Source organism: Lichenostomus cassidix, unplaced genomic scaffold, assembly GCF_008360975.1.
Source record: "Lichenostomus cassidix isolate B80296 unplaced genomic scaffold, HeHo_3.0 HiC_scaffold_43, whole genome shotgun sequence".
NCBI lineage: Eukaryota > Metazoa > Chordata > Aves > Passeriformes > Meliphagidae > Lichenostomus > Lichenostomus cassidix.
In genome coordinates, this window is record NW_028147635.1 from 3,715,281 (window position 1) to 3,726,257 (window position 10,977).

At 54.9% G+C, this 10,977-nt stretch overlaps 2 protein-coding genes across 2 annotated transcripts in view; both read right to left on the minus strand.

Annotated features, from left to right (window-relative positions):
* Positions 1-10,977, minus strand: part of LOC146421203 (uncharacterized) — a 65,053-nt gene that overhangs the window by 30,434 nt on the left and 23,642 nt on the right. The gene's annotated exons all lie outside the window — the stretch shown is intronic.
* Positions 6,042-8,001, minus strand: LOC146421205 (heat shock factor protein 5-like). The gene is made up of 3 exons (XM_085047684.1): positions 7,526-8,001; positions 7,408-7,454; positions 6,042-6,070 (listed from the first exon to the last, which is right to left on the minus strand). The coding sequence occupies exons 1-3, from the start codon at positions 7,969-7,971 to the stop codon at positions 6,042-6,044; spliced, it is 522 nt and encodes a 173-aa protein (XP_084903810.1). The 5' UTR covers positions 7,972-8,001.

Here is a 10,977-nt window from a genome sequence, read left to right on the forward strand (position 1 = left end):
AGTGTCATAATGCCCTTTTTGAGTCCATGAGGCCTTGCTCTGTCACACGGACTTTTGGTTCCATGAGGTTCTGTACTGTCAGCAATGGTCTCCTTAGTTCCAAAGTGTCACCATGGACCCTTGGTTCCATGAAGCTCTGCTGTGTAACAAGGCTCTCCTGGATTCCATGAGGAATACAAAAGCTTTGCATAAACAATGAGCAAGACCATGGCCTCCTTGGATCTGCACTGTCACAATGGACAGTTGGTTCCATGAGGTCCCATACTGTCACAATGGATATTTGGTTCCACAGGGTGCCACAGTGTCACCATGGTCTCCTTGGTTCCACGAGGCCCTGCAGTGTCACAGTGGCCCCCAGGTTCCATGAGGCTCCACAGTGTCACAAGGGTTTCCTTGGATCCATGTGCCCCAAAGTGTCACAGTGGTCTCCCTCCTGCAGCAACCAGCAGCCAAACCCACTACCAGGGCCAAATGCCTGGGAAGAAGGAGAAAGGGAGGCACTTTTGGAGTGATGGTTTTTGTCTTGCCAGGTCACAGTGACATGGGATGTGGCCCTGCTGTCCTGGAGATGGCTGAACACAGCCTGCCCATGGGAAGGGGGAAAAGACAACAACCTCTGTCCATGGAACTACAGCAGCAGAGAGGTCAGGCCCCAGAAGGCTGGGTTGAAAAGACTGTCACCAGCACAGGAAACACCAATGAAGGACATTTTCTTGAAAGCTGACATTTTAGGGCATTCTTTTATACACGGATGCAGCACCAAATAGCAAGTTAAACAGTTTCAGCTTTCTGTATGCCCTGAGAACAGCTGGAATCTTTTCAGCACTGTGTGCTGTTCCATCCCTTGCTTAGGGTGAGGATGTTAGATCTTTCAGCAGGCTCTGCTCTCCTGGGGGCTGATCTTCCCAGGCAGGCTCTAAAAGCAGAATAAAACAGCAGCGCAAGGCACAGCACAAAGGAAGCACCGGGCTGATCCCATTAAAAGTGCCCTGCAGGGACATTTCACGGCTGACCCTCAGCAGCCCGGGCTGCAAACAAAGCTCGCTCGGGCCGAGCACAAGATCCCCACAGAGCCCTGAGCAACAGCTGGAGCCCAGCAGGGCCTTGGAGGAGGCAGGGCGAGCCCCGGGCCGGGTTCCAAAGGGGCTGCGGGGCTGGGGGCGATGGCGCCGAGTGCCCTGCCCGTGTGTGCCCTGGGCTCTGCGGCGCCACGGGGACACAGCCCGGGGCCGGGGCTCGGTCCTGCTGCCCCCAGGGCGCTGCCGAGGGCTCCCCGCCCGCCGGGGCCGGGGCGGCGCTGAGGGAGCGGCGCCGCCATTGCTGCCGCCATTGCTCAGGGGCGCTGAGGGGAGCGCGGCTCCCGCCAGCCCTGCTCGGCTGTGAGGGGAGAGAGAGAATAAAGTCAGACTTTGCTGCTAAAGAAAGTCCGTGCAGTTCCGCATGCCTTCGGACACCGGCCCGAATGGCTGTGCTCGGTGTGTGAACATCGCCACTCGGCTGCCCCAGAGCAGAAATCCCCTGGGGAGATAACCGGGACCGGTCGTGTGAGATGGGACGCCAAACACTCGGGGTTTGGTGTCTTTGGGATAAAGAAACTATTTTCTTAGTCTGTTTGGGATAGAAAATTTCTTGTGATTGCATTAGTCTGTTGTACATGGGGTTCAAAAGGCATAATAAATATTAAAAAGGAATTATTATAAATAGCTGTGTTTAAAAAGGCATTAACACTTAGGAGTAACATGTCGACTGACAAAAGATTCAATAAGAAAAATGCTTTACTATAAAAATCTTTCTTCTGCAGTTTTATCAGTGGTTCTTGAATTTTCAACTTCTGAATTTTTTGTTTCCTCTGATTTGCTTTATTTTGCAAACATGTAATTAAAATGAGCAACATCTGGAATTAATCAGCAATTGGATACAAAGCTTCAGAATAAATGTGGAAGTACCAGAGGATTCACGTGTTTTAGACGTGTGTGTACATGTGTACATAAAAGCATCGCTCCTTTGCAAGACTGCATTACAACACAGAAGTAGTAAAATCAGATTTACTCCTGTTTTCACAAGATTCCTATGAATCTACACCAAAGTGCAGTGAGTGATAGGAGACAGATTAAGTACGGTTCTAAGTAATCTATTTTTACTCAAATTTCCTGAGTCCTTACACTGCTTTGAAGTGCCAACCTGCAGGTGTGACATACCTGATGTCCCTGGAGTCTCTGCTCTGGGCTGGAGCCCTGCAAGGCATCTCCACCAACAACAAATCCTTTTCACACTGCCTGAGTCTCCTTTGGTATGGTAAAGAAAGAGATGAGAATTCCTGCCTTCTCTCTGGATTGCATAAGCCATCAAATTTCCCTCCTGGTGTTCCCAAAGAGAGGAATGTTGGCCCATGGACCCTCTGCTGTTGGATATTGGGCAAGGGAGGAGGAAGACACTTGGTTGTCCCTGCAGAGAGAAGAAATGCATGAACATGCAATCCCAAATCCTGATTTGGCATTTCTTTGTCATCCCTCAGTGATTCCTGTTTGGTTTTGGAAAGCAAAGAGGAGGAGAGGGTCTAGAAAAGGAAGAATCCTGCTGTACTCCCTGACAGGAGGTTGTAGCCAGGTGGGGTTGGGCTCTGCTCCCAGACATGAAGTGACAGGACAAGAGGAAAGGGCCTCAAGCTGTGCCAGAGGAGGTTCAGGTTGGCCAGGAAAGGGTGGTCAGGTCTTGGAAGTGTCGTCAGGAAAATTAATCCACAAACACCAGAGGTTTATGTCCAGAAAGGAGACAGAGGAGTCCTGTAACTTTATTCATTAATAAAGGGAGAGGTCATGGGCATTTCCCATGGGGTCTCTCAAATTGCTAGAGGACACAGCCTCTTTTTATCCTGATTTCCTGATCACAGTTCCCTCTCTCTTTCCCCATTGGCTGAGGTACTCGAGAGGTACAGACTTCCCTAATTGCCTAATACACATCCTCTTCTAAGATACATTCCCCCAGCCTTCTTCTTTTCCTTATGTCTCTGTTCTTTTAGTTAAATCCAGGGATTTAAGACAGTCTTGTTAGTCTTGGGTAAGTCAACCAGAGGAATTCTTATGGAATTCCTTCATTGTTTCTTCTCTCTCTCAGTATCTTGCTTTACCTATCAGCAGGCCCAGTTTGTTTATAAAGACACTCCCTTCTCATTCCTTTCAGTAAGAAATATATATAATTAATACATTGAAATATGAATTGAATACTAATAAAAAAGCATAAATTACATTATTTTTAAAATATATTTTGGGATGTCAGTCCTGGGTGGGCAGTGTCAGACATGGTGAGGTTGGGGATGAGGAGCAGGTTGTCTAAACAGGGTCAGCCCACAAGAGATTCATTCTTCTACATGCCCAGACCTCCTAAGGAGACATTCAGCATCAAGGTCATTTGGGGAATGCTTCTATCACCTCTTTATTGAACTGAAAAATAAAAAAATACTCACTTGATTAAAAATAAAATTCATGAGGTGCACTTTGAAATCTCCCTCCATAACAGCACTCCAAACAGACTCCAATGAGCTGCACAAGCCCCAGCCCTGCTTTCAGGGAGGTCACCCAGCACAAAGCACCCTGAAGGTGCCCATTGCACCCTCTAGTATCCATGCCCCAGGAATGCCAGGAATGCCCTTGGCCCAGAGGGCTTTGCTCATGGCCCCTCTCGGGCTCAAAGCTGCTGCTCTTCTTGCTCATTCTTGCCTAAAGCCACAGAGCTCAGCCTCCCCCCACCAACAGGACAAAGGTTCAATAGCCAGGCAGTGGAGCGCACGGCCTAAGGCTGAGGGGCTGGGGCCCAGTCAGGGAGGACAGGGAGGGCACACGCCCAGCCCCACAACTCCTGGGCCCACAGCTCTGAAAGGCCAGGACCAGGGATACATGCCTGATTTGGGGGTCCCTCCAGCCATCTGCTGAGGGAGATGCCTTGGGGAAGCACTGGAGCAGCTGGGTGGCAGGAACAAAGCGGCTGCCTGGGGGCTGCTTCTGGCCTCTGACCCCCAGTTCCTCAGGGCTTCCCAGCACCCCATACCCTCAGGAGCCTCCTGTCCCCAACCCCCTCACACATCCCCCTCCTGCCTTCCCACTGCCTTGTCCCATCAGGGTCCCCACAGCACCTCATCCCTTCCCAGCCTCCCACTGCCCTGTCCCCTCAGGGTCTGCCCCAGCCCGGCCATCCTGCCTGGCAGCGGCACAGCCCCGCTGGAGCTCCAGAGGAGCCGCAGCAAGACGCACCTCGGAGCCCTCAGCAATCCAGCCAGCAGCACACGGGCAGGACACAGCTGGCGCTTCCTGGCTGGCAGAGGGCTTGTGGCCATCTCCAGGCACAGTCTCACAGGGATCCCCCCAGCTCCAGCCTCTGCCCACCTGCTCTGGCGCAAGCGTTAAGGCTTCAGCAGAACCACCAAAGGCCAAGGGGCTTCTGGCCACTTTCCCTTCCACACTGCACACCCAGGCAACCTGCTGAGCACAAGCACCCTTTTTCCCCTCTTCCTCTATGCCCTGCCGACACTGGGTACTGAAAGAAAGATCCTGGGAGTCTGTGTATTAGAACACATTCTATATTTACATACTAAAACCCAAAGAAAATGCTTAAAGAAAAGAATAGTTCCCCGCAGGCTCAGGTGACCCCAGCAGATGGAGCAGACAGATCAGCTCTCCACAAAGCTCCAGCAGCACAGGCAGCCAAGGCCCCACAGACGAGGCCGTGTCTTCCATGCCGTGTGGAGTCGATCGCGCAGCTTCCGGAACATGGAGAAGGGAGATCCCTCTAGTGCTCTCATTATGTAGAGTGTCTGCAGAGCCAGGTTTGAGACGGCAGGGCTGATGTCATTTGTCATGTGTTCAAGGGCTGAAACAGAGAGGAAGAGAGCCACGGTCAGAGCCTGGATCTGCAGGGACCCAAGGAGACCCTCCTGCCCGGGCAATCCCAGCCAACTCTTGCCATGGCCAGGACAGAGCAGGGACCAAGGAGATCAGCCAGAAGGTGCTGGCCACGAATCCCCCGCGTGCCCCTGAAATCTCCCTGTGCTCTGCCCAGGACACCCCTCGTCCACACAGGGAGCAGGGCCCTCCGCAGCCGGGGCAGGGATTGCAGCTCCCTGCCCAGGGATTGCAGCTCCCCCTGAAAAGCCCTGCTGACGCCTCGCTGCCCTCACTCACCTAGGCAGACGAACCGGAACTGTCCTGACTGCCCCCTCAAGCGCCGCCCGGCCATCCCTAGGAACACAGAGCCTGTCACAGCCCCAGCGGCACAGCTCCCCCACAGCGGCGCCGCCAGCCCTGTGGCCGCACGGCCTCCTGCGCCGGCAGGGCTCAGCCCGGGCCCTTGCCGCGTCCTGCCGCCCGAGGAAGGGCAGGGCTCGGAGAGGAGGGCGGCAGCAGCCCCGAGGGCAGGCGGGGCTGCACAGCCCCGGGCCGGATGGCGCTGGCGGGGCAGCAGGCGGAGCTGGGGCCGAGCTGCGGCGGGGCGGGGAGGGAGCCCGGGCTCGTGGCTCACCGATGAACTTGATGGCTGCCTCTCGCAGGGGCTCCTGTGGGCTGTCCAGGTACGGCACGGCCTGGTGCAGGTGCTTGACCCTTCGGCTCAAGTCCTCTGCCAGCTGGAGAGAGAGAGTGCCAGGAGGGAATGTTTGGTGTGAGCTCTGCCCCTTGGCCGGGCTCTCCCTGCAGCCAGCCCTGGCCTCCCCTGCTCGCACAGCCCAGAGGTGCGGCCAGCAGCCACTGGCACCGGGCTTTGGAGGGGGCAGAGGGCCGGGCGCTGCCCGGGGAGCCTCTCTGCCACCCCACTGCACAGCCCAGCTGGGCTGGAGCTCCATCGGCACCCGGCTCGGGGCCAGAGCAGCTTGGAGAGGAGCCCACATGGCCTCTGGGTGCAGCAGTGGGCAGGGGCACAGCTGCCAGCCCCACATCCAAACATATGAGATTCACATCACATCCACAGAGTGGATTCATCCTGGACAAGGCAAAATCTTCAGGCAAACACTGAAATTCACCTGTGATTTTTATGCTAAAAAGCAACCTTGTGGCTCAGGCCATATTCTGCAGGTGCAACTGTTCTGTGAACACACAGAGCTCATTGAAATGGCATGGCCTGATGGGCACAACACACAGCCTTAAAAATCTGTGATATTCTATCACCGTCCCAGTTTGGCTTCATTCAAAGACAGAGGGGAGCTCACCTAACACTGACCACTTGTCAGCCAAAATTTTTTGCCTTACACTTGCACCTCAGCAGAAAGACTGTGTGGAAAATGCCCAGGAGACAACCAAATCGGAAGAAAGGAGAGGAAAAGCAGACCGAGAATTGTTTTGCATTCAAGGTTCCTTTTCCTAGTCAACCTGACACTTTTCTACCTGATTCTCACTTGACATCTACCCATGACACAGCACTGCCAAAAAATACTTCAGTCACTTGGCAGGAGCTGTTGGAAAAGCAAGGGTAGAAGTTCTTTCCCTACCTGATGGGCTGTAGGCTGGCAAGTGCTGCTCTGAAAATGTGCAACTGCTGCTCTCTGGAAGGGCCTTGGAAACGCTCGGATGGTCAATGTGAACCAGGCGAACCATGAGCTCAGGGTGGCGTTTTAGGTCCATACGGACCAGTGGAATGCTGAGACACTTGAGCTGGAATTTGCATCTTATTGATTCCTCCCATGACTCCCCCTGATGTCCAGAGGTGCGAAACACTTTCTTGACAGGTGCTGGGGAAGCCTCAGACTCTTCAGCACCTGCATGTTGTCGCCTGGAAGGGCCTGGAGGCAGCTCTGCATCCTCAGGTGAGGCAGCTCTGAGGTCCTGGCATGAGGGAGCTGAGTAGCAATGAGAGAAGAAGGAAGCAAAGGGAAGATTGGGTCACTATTGCTCCTGGGCTTCGTTTCCCTTGGCAGCAACTGTGCTTCTATCAACAAAGCAAAAAGCACAGATCCTCCCAAGCACGTCGAGGAAGAAAACAATCCCCACATGTTCTGCGGCTTTGCAACAACCAGTTCCTGGTCTGTTTAGCTCTCGCCTATTTGTTTAACCGCCTGGGAAAACTGTCCCCTGGCAGTTCCTTGGCCAGAGGCAACTGCCAGAATCCCAACTGCCAGGTCTCTCCCCCTCTGCTCCAAAGGGACAGGAGGCTCCCTGCAGCTGGGCCTGGCCACCATCGAGCCCTCGGCACTCACACGCACTCATGGAGAGCTCCCCAAGCGTGCCCGTGGCCGGGCAAGGAGCAGCGGCAGCCACGGCGCGGGGCTGGGCCAGCTGCAGGCCGAGCGAGCCAGGCTGCTGTGAGCACAGCCCCGGCGGGACTGTCCCGCAGCCCCCGGCAGCCCGGGGGGCACGGCAAGGCACGGCACGGCACGGCACGGCACAGCATGGCACAGCACAGCACAACACAGCACAGCTGCCTTGCCCAAGCACAGACAGCCCCTGGGCCAGCTGGGGCAGCTGCGCTGAGCAGCCCCAGCACGGGCAGTGCCCATGGCCAAAGCCCGCGCCACCCTCGCTGCCACCCCGGCTTACCGGCCCTGCGGAGCTGCTGCAAGCGGCTGCGCTGGCGGCTGCGCACCTTCTTGCTGCACCTCCTTGGCGCACCTCCTCGGCTGGCCTTGCTCCGGCGCTCGATGCGGAGCAGGAGGTCGGGGCGGTCGCGGTGAAAGATTGGATTCCTGAAGTGGAGCCAGCTGCCACCCTCGCTCGCCACCTTGTGGGAGCCGTACAGGTGGAGCTGTCGCACGAAGCTGCTGAAGTGCGTGGCTTTGAAGGTGCCCGGGGCCGCCGCCGCCCCCTCGCCGCCCAGCCCGCGGGCGCCGGCCGGGCTGAGCAGCTCCCGCTCGAAGAGCGAGCGCTCGATGAGCAGCCCCCGGGCCAGGCTGTCCCAGCGCACGGAGCGGACGCGGGGGCTGTTCACCAGGTGCCACAGCTTGGCGGGGAAGGTGCGGGCGCTGAGCCCCGAGGGCAGAGGGGGCTGCTGCATGGCGGCGCCGCTCACCGACTGGGGCAACAACGCCTCAGCGCAACGGCCGCGGCACGGGCAGGACTTGGCGGGGACGAGAGACGAGCGACACGAGCCAGAGAGGCACAGCGTGGGCACAGCGCGGGCACAGCGCGGCCGTTTCGCTCCCGGGGCGCTGGCCGGGCTCGGCGGGTTGGGCAAAGCCCCTTGTGAGGCTGCTGGCAGCAGTGGCGACCTCTCTCCCCGTGCTGCATCCCATCCCCGGGTCACCTGTGGTGACAGAAGGAAAGGACATTGCTCTGTCTTGCTTGCTGATAGGATGAAGAGGAGACACTTGAAGACATCCTTTTTGCCTCTTTTTCATCCAGGTGGCATGTTCTTTCTCCTCATCCCTGCCTGTCAGCAAGGGGCAGCAATTTTGTCAGCATGCTCATCAAAGCTGAACTGCTGCCCCTAGGATGGATGTTGCTTTAGCCAAGGGATGAATGGCTTCCAGTTGGAGTCAGCTCACGCTGGTGTCTCCACAAGAGGCTTTGCCTTTTTCTTTCTTCAGGAATCATTTCTTGTCTTCCTGTCTTCCCCCATGTCGGGGGTTGAGAATTTCTTCCCATTCCTGTTACTAAGCAACAAATAGTCAGATGTTTAGAGCGATCAAGTCTTTTGTAAAAGACAAAAGCTAGGTTTTTGGGCAGGGCACGGTAAGGGAAGAGCCGGCCCTGGGAACGCTCTCTTGTGGTTTGGACGCTGAGGAGAGAGGTGGCTTATTTTGTTGCTTCTTCGCCTTGGACCAGAGCGGATCCAGCTGTGCCCTGTTTCTTTCCTCTTCTCCTGGTTGGGTGAGCTTTGATTCAACTTTTCTCCTCACGGGGAAGGGCACGTTTTTCCCCCCTCCCCGGGCTGCGTTCCCTCGTGGCTGCTGCCGGGAGAGTCCCGTGGCCCCTGCTGCCTGCCCCTGCCGTCTGCCGCACGAGACCGCAGCGTCTGCTGTAACTGCAGAAATTCTTGCTGGCCGGAGAGAGAGAGCTCCCGCTCCTGCTGCCCTGTTCTCTCGCTGCCCTGAGCTGTTTTTTCGCTGCCCTGCGTGTTCCTCAGCCCGTCCGCCATTGCAGCAGCCAGACGGTGACCTGACCCTGCGCCACAGCGCCACCTGCAGCCGCTCGGGAGTCATTGCGCCTGCCCTGGCCGGCCGGGAGCTCAACAGCGCCCCTGCTGCTTGCAACCGTGATTACACCACACGGGAGAAAGTTCAGCAGCTCACGCTATCTGCTGTTTGGTTTTCTGGTTCTAGTTGTGGTTTGCTATTATTGTTATTGTTTGTTTATAGATACCAGTAAAGAACTGATACTCCTTTTTCCCATACCTTTGCCTGAAAGCCCTTGATTTACAAAATTAAATAATTCGGAGGGAGGAGGGGAAGAAAAATCACATCCTCTGCTCTAGGGGAGGGTTCAACCTCTCTTGGCAGACACCTGTCTTTCAAACCAAGACACCCCATCTGGGGAGAGTAACAGTGAAAACCCCTCCTGCAGCCAAGTCTAGTCAATGCAGACTGCTCACAAAATAGATCTTGTAATGGAAAGAGACTCCTCTGAGTTGGTGTTGGGAGGTGGAGGGGGAAGGTTTGTCCTGTGCTCACTTGAAGTCTTGTTGGGCAGCTGTTTTGCTCTGGCAGACAGACACCAGGGATGTATATCCAAGCCTTGCAGGTTCATTCATGAGCTTCCTGAGAGACCAAGGAGACTGAGGGATTGTTCTGTGAGAGTAGAAATTTCCATCTGGGAACTTTTTCAAACGCTGAAAATATTTTTTTTTCCTCCACAAATATTGCCAAAATGTTTTGCTTGCAGAGAATCTTTTCCTTCTCTTTGGTGAACTTCCCTCTGCTGCCCTCCCAAATCTGGCCATTTCCCAGGATTCCTTCCCAATCTCAGGAGTATCCCATGGCCTTCCCTCTCCAGCTGGAACAGAAGGAAGCCCAGAGTTTGCTGTTGTGAGAGAGGAGTTTCTGCCCCACTTTCCATTTGGGATAGGTTTGTGTGCATTCATTTGATCAAGGAAGGTTTAAACTCGGAAGGAGTTGTGTTTCAAACTGCTCCATCCTCAGGGTCTTCTGTGGATATCCTTGGACAAAAGGGCTCTTGGTGTGAGCTCCCAGTGTCCAGGTTAAGGAAGGAGGTTGATATTTCAGGGTTGTTGCTGCTGAAAACATTTGTTTTCCTCTAGGAGCAAGGAGCTGGGAGTGGATACTTTTCTCACCTGCCTGCAGAAGAGGAAGTTGGAAAGTGGCAATTTTGTTTGAGGAGGTGGCCATGGGGATTGTTCTCCCAGAGATGGGCTGGCAGAGAGGCAGCAGGGGAGATTTCAGACAGGAGCAGCAGCCCTGCCTGGGTCATGCTGCAGGGAACCCCAGGAGGGATGTGTGAGAAGGGTTGTTTCTTTTTGTGCAGATCAGCGATTTTCTCCTCTTTCAAAAGAAAAGGTGGGAAGACTCTCAGGTCTTGTGCTCACCTGGCTGTGTGTTTTATTTGATGGTGGGTGGGAGACACAGATGCAGAAACCAGCTGAGGTAATAATGTCATTTACTATGATGCAAAAATGAAAAAAAATCAGAAATTGGTAAGCTAAGCAATGCACCTCATCATTACTACATGAGGTTGCCTCTAGTGATGAAGGAAGACATCACCAGATACCCAAATCCTTTCCCCTCATTCAGACCTGCACATCAGCTGGGGGAAGCTGTCCCAGCAAAGCCCTGCAGAGCCACGGCTGTACCTGGGAAATGCTGCAGTGCCTCCACCTTTGCTGGCCACGAGGCTTCCGAGTGCACTGTGAGAGCAGCCTGGCTGTGATAGTGCTGAACGACCAACCTGACAGAACTTGTAGTGTGGGGACATCTGACTTCACTCTCCTCTTGGTTTTCTGCCCTAGAGAGAGGAGGGGTAAAAAACCTCAAGGAGAAAAACCTCAAGGTTCCTCAAGGAGGAACCAAGGGAGTTGTTTTGGATCCTTCAGCCCCATACATGGCCA

What these genes read in the sequence shown, in the direction of transcription:
- LOC146421205 (XM_085047684.1), bottom strand. Translation starts at nt 7,971, where the DNA reads ATGCAGCAGCCCCCTCTGCCCTCGGGGCTCAGCGCCCGCACCTTCCCC. An exon ending in AGCCGCTTGCAGCAGCTCCG is followed by an intron (nt 7,455 to 7,525) that starts CAGGGCCGGTAA and finishes CCGTGCTGGGGC; the next exon opens with TGCTCAGCGCAGCTGCCCCA. An exon ending in CAGGGGCTGTCTGTGCTTGG is followed by an intron (nt 6,071 to 7,407) that starts GCAAGGCAGCTG and finishes GTGTGTTCACAG; the next exon opens with AACAGTTGCACCTGCAGAAT.